Consider the following 7780-nt stretch of genomic DNA (forward strand, 5'->3'; position numbering starts at 1 on the left):
TTTAAAAATGACCATTCAGTGAGTTTATTATTTTTGGCAGTAAATCATTTGGTAACATACAAAAGAATTCAACAATTACTGGTAAACATAAATATCTACCACAGCAAATTTTTAAAATTTTCCTTGAAAGGCAGGAATAATCACAAGCTTAATGAAAGGTCCATAAAAAACTCTTCTGTTCCTGTTATTTAAATTACTTAATATAAGAAATACATTTTCTTTTCCTCACAAATAACAATATATTTGAATTCTGAGAATATAAATGGAAGCATAATTTAACATACGGAGATTCTGCAAGGATGGGTGTGGTACAAATTTCTAGATAAGGTGTACAGTACTTGCCCTGCTATAACTTAATTTGTGTCAACACTTATAAGAATGTTTTTCTACGCTGTAAAATTTCACCCTAGGCTGAAAGCCACACACAGTCATTTAGTTAAATAGTGAGCCTATTAATTAATGCAGAAGGATAGTTTATCCATTAAACCCAATCATACAGAAGTCATCCACATCACAATAATGAATGCAAACCTGAGTCACACTTAAAGGATATACTCATTCAAGCATGTATAAACAGAATCCATCCCTAGAACAAGTGCAATATCTGTTCTTTAGTTTAACATGTTAGATGCATTTAATATGCAGGTGTAGACAACAGGCATAGTTCCAGTTTTTTAGTGCTCAGTTCCTTTTTTTGGATCTGGTCCTAAATTCTAACCGCACAGCTTTCTGCAGATATTTTCTTGAGCAGTAAACAACCTTAATAATTTTCCTCTGCCAAAAACTACACTTAACTAGCCAAGACTTTAAAAAAAACAACAACCACCCTGCCTCAAATAAATAAATAAATAAATAAATACATACCTTTTAAAACATACTTACTTGCATTTAGGACAAAATTAGAAAAGAAAGAAAAACCCACAATGCACTGCAATTTTATACACAGAGGGTTCATCTACATGTGATGTTTACTGCAAAGCTAATTAGACAATTGGCTCTGCAGTAAACATCTCAGCATCTACATGTGTGGTCATATTAGACCACAGGAAACTAATAAATTCTGCAGCAGGTTAGTACTTGTAAATACAAGTACTATCCTATTGCAGTGTTTTTTTTGTGTGCTGTAATGTACGTGTAGACTCTGACAGGGCTGGCTGGGGCATGAGGGTGTCTCAGTGGGAGGGAAGCACCCTTATGTCCCAGCCAGTCCCTCTGCAGCATGCTGAGCCAGGTCAGAGCAGCCCCAAGCTGGCAGGCTGATCCACCCACAGGCCTTCTGCCAGCACAGGCTGTTCTGACCCTGCTCAACATGCTGCAGTCCTGGGCACATATGTAAACATGGTACCTAGAACCTATAAATTCCAGCACGAGATGCAACAGAATGTATTACTATGCATTAATATGCAGGTGTAGATGCAACCAAAACAACCCTAAAAAGTTGAGCTACTTGAATTAAAGGGATGGGATGGGAGAGGGACACCCTTATTCCTCTGTTAATGTACTAGGAATTTAAACAGAGGCCAATGTAAAATATTACATCTCACTGAACAGATGAGTGCTCTCTGCCTATTTAGTCATATCTCACTGCTTTAAATGTTAAGCAGCAAGATTTTACTACTTTTTAAACTGACAGCGTGAACCTGATTTTTTGTAGCTCAGGTATCATGGACAGAATTAACTGAAGGCTAGACCCAAGGATAGACTTCAGAATTGCAGCATTATGCACTGCAGTGCCTTTTAGATGTCTGGCCCCTGGAGTAAAAAGCCCAACCTGCATTAGGCAATAGGCTCTCTTATACAATTCAGGAGGAAAGTTTGGGACTGCCTTGAACCTTGTTCTGAATGAAGACACCTAGTTATTTCTTTAAAAAAAAACAACAAATCGGGAGTTATCCTCTTCTTTTAAAGCCCAGCAATCTAGGGTCAGGTATATTTGTCAAACAACTCACCTGTTATGTGGAAGAGTCAATTAATTCCCTTCTCTGCCTGAAGGCACTAAAACTGACATCTCCCATCTCTCACAAAAATGCCCTGACCAACATTACAGGCAAATCTGGGATAAGGGTCCCCTCTACCCTGTCTACTGAGGACTGTGCCATCAAACTAAAAATAAATGATTGGACATACCTTACCTATATACAAGATAGGCACCAGAATAGTCAGGTCTCTCAAATCTGAGGCAATTCTGGATGTATGCAGAAGTACCTGGGGAACTTTAAAGAACTTCTGGGGTAAAAAAAACTGAGGTGCCATTGGAGGTTATGTGACTCCAAGGTTAGGCAGCAGCCAAAGCGTGATTTTCAGAAGTGCAACTTTAGATTTAAGCACCTAAATTCTTTTTAGCTTCATTTTAGGTGTTTAAAAATGCCTAGACATGTTCATATAAGAAGCAAGAATTCTTGCGAGCGATGTCTTTTATTGGACCAACTGCATGGTTGGTCCAAACAAAGGCAAGCTTTTAGGATTCAATACCCTCCTTCAGACCTCATTTTCAGTCACTTGCAGCTATCTGACTAAATTATATTTTGATAGATCTGACATAATTTTTTCTATTTACCCATGTTACATGCATTGTGCATTTGTTTTATAAATTTAGAAGAGGTTCTTACCTTGAATTTCCCCATTTGGCTACTGGCAGCATCCTAAAACATTTGGAAAACAAAAACAAAAAGATATTAGGAGTGCCTAATTAATACAAAAGCACACAAGAGCTTACTATTTGAAGAACCTGTGTAAATCAGTTTGATTAGGAGATAAAGTTTTGGGAGAAAATTATACAAATAAGTTTCCTTACCACTACTATAGGCTGAACTGAAGATATTTTACAGTTCTTGCCCCCCCAGGCTTCAATGCTGGGATACAGTCCTTTATCAAGTATATACTGCTCTCCTGTAAAGTCAGGATTCTCATAGATGACCCACCTGAAAAAAAGTTTTAAAAATGCTGATGCATACTATAACAAATGGCTAATTGCATCCATTTTCTAAACAATGAGGATAGTATTCACACTGATAAATAAAAACACATTAAAAGAAGCATTAGTATTACAAATACCCTGCTGCCATTATAAAACACGTAAGCACAAAAACTGAGTGAGAGATTAAGAGGCTTTTATGTATTTATTTTAAGGCACAGAATCTGCTGTGTTAGGGAATAATGCTACCAACAGAAATAACTTATTACCTAAAGATTAAATGTTAAAACAAAGTCAAACACATTAACAGATTCTAAGATTTTAAATGGCAGAAATAACATTATGACCATTTAAGTATGACCTCCTGAAATGGTATATTTTCACAAGTGGTTTCTGCATTAAGCCTACTACTTTTGGTCCAGGCAGACCATATCTTTTAGAAAAGCAGCTAACCCTGATTTAAAAACTTCAAGCATTAAATAATATATCCTGCCTACAGGTAGATTGTTTCAACTGTTAATTATCATTACTGTTAAAAATATGCACCTTATTTCTATTCTGAATTTGTCTAGATTTACTTCTTAGTATTAAATCCTGCTATGAATTAGACCATGGATGGGCAACCTATGGTCCTAGGGCTGTATTTGGCTTGCAGGGCCAGTTATCTGGCCTTTTGGGGGGTTCTGGCCTGGGATTCTGCAGTGTTTCAGTGGCAGAAAGCTTCACCCAAGTGATGAGGAGATGCAGCAGTGGCAAGTGGTAGCTGTGGGTGTGGGAGGGAGGGGGTTGAATTGGAAGTAGTTTGCCCTCAGAGCTAGCTCCATTCAAAAGTTCCCCTCCCCACTGCTAAAAACTTTGCCAGCCCAAATTAGACTACTAGAATTAAGAACCGTCTGCTATGATAAATCTTTTTTCCACAATGTAAGTATTTGTAGCTCATGAGCATGTCAGCTCTTACCTTTCCTTTTGTAGCCTGCTAAATGTTACATTCCCTTTGTCTGTCTTTTCTATTTTCCAGATCCCAAAAAATTCTTGTAGGTGTTTGCCCAGTCCTTTCCATTTTCTCAACACCCTCTCCTATTTTAGTAAAATATAGGGCACCAGAAATATGAAGTATCTGTAAAAATTTCACCTCAAACAGCAATTTTCACATTGCAAAGCACTGAAATAAATGTGAAATTTTTACTTCATTTCACTGTAAACCAACTCTTAATTTAAGAGGATTTTGCCATTCTGAACAAATGGATTCTAAGGAGCTGCATTTTTATTCCAGGCACAAAGAACGAGTTTTTCAGTAGGGCATAATTCTACTGATTTAAGCAGAGCTATGTCGATTCATACCAGTTGAGGATCTGACATCTGGAATGCAAAAATTAATTAAACACATCCATAAGTAGTATGAGAGGTCTGTAGGATTTGTTCAAGGTAAGAATTTATACCTTTCCTCTGACTCAAGTATAACTGATTATTTTAACCTGCTTTTGACTAATTGCTTAAGGCATATTCCAAGGCACACACCCAAACCATCTATTTAACTGTTTAGTCAAAATGACATAGGAACGTGGGGAAAGTTGATCATAGAGGTCAAAAAGTTTGAGGTACGTCCTATACACTAGAAGGTGTAAAATGAACTTTTCTTGGCCAGTTTCTCAACAGATGTTCATTAGTCCTCACGTTATACAGATATCAGGGCATCTCTGCTACGCATGAAATAGCCTTACACATTTTAAATAAGCAAATCTCCAACTGTATTTCAGAATCTCTTATTTCAGTTATTTTAAATTATAATGACTACTGTGAAAACAAAAACTTCTGATAGTCTAATCCTAAGGATGATTTAACCATATACCAGATCCCTCTCCAGCATACCTCCATAATGTGTAAGTTACCAAAACACACAAACAAAAACAAAAACAAGTTCAGGTTCAGAAAAGAGAATCTCTAGGGCTGTCTGTGGTCAGACACTGCAGTATTGTTTTGGAGGAGGAACAACATAGAGGGGAACACAAATTAAACACTTCATTTATATACAAGATGGTATTAAAATGGAGTAAAATGGATCTCCCTCAATCTCCCCACAAGATTTCCAGTTGAAATGAGAGGGGAGAAAGACAGGGTAGGTCCATTGTTTGTTCTTCCCATAAAAAAAACCCAAAAACCCAACATTAGCTTTACATAGACTCTTCTAAAATGATACATATCAATGGCTAACTTGGATCTCCTCACAGTGTATATATAGTTAGGGTTATTCCCCCCCACCCCATGTGCTTTGCACTTATCAAATGTTGAGTTTCATCTGCTACTTTGCCTAACTGTTTAATTCTGCAAGATCTTTCTGTCTTTGTAGCAGATACAAAATTATGCCAGGTAGTCAAATCCAAAAGCTGATGGCAACCTGCCAGCTCTCTATTAACACCCTTTTTGAAATCATTTACACTGTTTCATAACATGTTCATAAAACACAGCACAGATCCCTGGGAGACTCCATTCTTTGCCTGCCCTCCACCATGAAAAGTGAACATTTAGTCCTACTTTCTATTTCTTATGTTTAACCAATTCTTGTTTCATAAGAGGACCTCCCCTTTGCTCTCATGACAGCTTAGTTTCTTTCAGAGCCAGTGGTAAAGGACCTTAGCAAAAGCTTTTTGAAAATCTAAATATATTTTATCAACTGCATCTCCCTTTGTTCTACTTGTTTGTCAACACTCTTAAAGTAAACTTTCTTTTGGAGTGAGCTAAAAAAAATCTCCACTAGTTCTCCTGAATGCTTTACCTAGTTTTAAAGCCATATTAGGTAGACTGAGTTTCTGCCAGATAGCTTTCATTCCAGCCCTAATTTCAGTTACAGACTTGATTTGTGATTTAACTGCACCATCCAAGTCAAAATGATATAGAAGCAGAGAGGAGGGAACCCTATGCACACTGAAGTATTTTCGCCAGAAACCACCTCACTTGTACTTCTACAATTCTCTTATACAGGCTGATTATATACAGAACCCAGTGGAACCCTGTACGGGGGGGAAACTAGAACAGATAAGCCACTTAAATGCAACCCCTTCTATTTCTGCAGTTTTGTTAGCATTTATTTGTGCTCTACAGATTTAAGGCTAGCTTCCATATCTCCGAAAATCATTGAAGATGTCTGGAAAGAGCATTGTGGGTTCTTGGGACATCTCAGGATTAGATCTTTTATGTTTACAATGAGTTTGAAATAAGAGCCACTCTCAGTAGTACTAGCCACTTATTGAAAACTTATTTCAATTTCATTTTATGCAATAAAGAAAGTCAGGTTTACATTAGGAACTAATTACTTGTATGTTGGTTAAAAAGTAGTCTTCATTTATAGAAGCGGAGCAAAACACATGGAAGTTGGTGGAAAAGCTTTTCTGATTCTAGTGAACTATGTAACAAGAGTAATATACCAGGTAGGAAATCAAGAAAATTGTGCAGCTGCTTTTAGTACTTGTTTACACTTGTGCCAGGGTGTTACCTTTTGCTGCTAAATACTTCTATCTTCTGCCAATTGTAAAACTGCCAACATGGAACTAAAGATCAAAGCTGATTTAAGAAAGTAAAACTCTGTTTTAAGTTACAGATTTTCAAATGTTCATAACATAATATTCCCTGGATTCCACATTATAAATTTTTGCTGGGAGGTTTTTCTGAAACATTTCTGAATAGCGAACCTTGTAATGATTTGTTTGAAAAGCAGGCAATAAAAAAAGAGTCATGCTTTAATCCAATCTGTTTATAAGGAGGTAAAGGCAAAAGTGAAAGTATTCTTCAGAAACATTTCTTAGAAAAGCAGTAGTTGAAAACTGTATACATGTATCATTCTTATTTATAAACACAAATAAGCTCTGCTAAGCTTTATTTAAAATTCTGTATATTTTTAATATAAAAAGATACCATGATGGCTATTTAAAACTTTACTGACAAATCTAAATTGCCTGTATAGTGCAGTTCTCTATTAATGGTATTCAATGGTCTAAATAACTTTGAAAAATTAAATAATTGATACAGAGTTCTTAGGCAGCTGGCTCATATTTGAGATGGTGCTATTGAATATCTGTCTTATGCCGTACCGAAAATGATTTGGTAGCTGCACATCCACAGTATAAAAGTATCCACATAGGGCCTGGATAGACATCTTTTGAAGCACTTCAAAAGGTGTACGGACAGATGTTCTTAGCTGAAAACCCTTTAAAGAATGGCCAATATGCTTCAAAAATGATCCTCAAAGGATGAGGAACATCTTTGAAGCACTTCCTTTTGAAGGAGAGCAAAGCACACGGAAGTTAGTTCACTAGAGTCAGTAAAGCTTTGCCACCATGCAACAAGAGTAATACACCAGGTAGGAAATCAAGAAAATTGTACATACATAAAACCATAATTGTACATACATAATTTCCAGTCACATCTACATACACCATGGCAGTGATTCTGAACTAGGGTGCCACCAGATCCTTTAAAGGGTTTGACAGGTGAGGAGACAACATAAGCAAATAAGCAAAAGGTGCCAGTCAGTTCACAAAAGTTACAAAGAGGGCCTCTCAAGTCCAGTGAAGGGTGCCTCAAATCCAAAAAGCTCTATGTAGTGCAAAAGGGGGTTGCTTTGTCCTTTGGCATTCTGGCGCTCCAGTTTCCTCCCTCTCTTGGGGTGGGAGGGTGGGGGAAGAACAGAATTAATAGCCAGTGAGCATTTGTGTGTACTTGGCCTTCTCTGGCAATTTCCTGAGTCTGAGAGAGCAGGAATCCCTCCATGCATCTCTGCCTCCAGTCTCCTGGCTCCAGTGGGGGAGGAGCAGGAAAGAAGAGGGACTCTGGTCTCCCAGAGCAGCATGTGGGTGCTTGGATGTTCTCAGC

The 7780-nt window shown here is 37.4% G+C and overlaps 1 protein-coding gene across 2 annotated transcripts in view; it reads right to left on the reverse strand.

Annotated features, from left to right (window-relative positions):
* AIM1 (absent in melanoma 1) overlaps positions 1-7780 on the reverse strand; it is a 153951-nt gene that overhangs the window by 23131 nt on the left and 123040 nt on the right. For both annotated transcript variants that reach the window (XM_019520146.1, XM_019520147.1), the window contains 2 exons: positions 2795-2921; positions 2610-2642 (listed from right to left, as the gene is read on the reverse strand). In XM_019520146.1, coding sequence (XP_019375691.1) covers positions 2610-2642; positions 2795-2921 — 160 coding nt within the window. The remainder of the gene's footprint in view (positions 1-2609; positions 2643-2794; positions 2922-7780) is intronic.

This window comes from Gavialis gangeticus, unplaced genomic scaffold, assembly GCF_001723915.1.
Source record: "Gavialis gangeticus isolate Ggan-Ray unplaced genomic scaffold, GavGan_comp1, whole genome shotgun sequence".
In the NCBI taxonomy this organism is placed as follows: domain Eukaryota; kingdom Metazoa; phylum Chordata; order Crocodylia; family Gavialidae; genus Gavialis; species Gavialis gangeticus.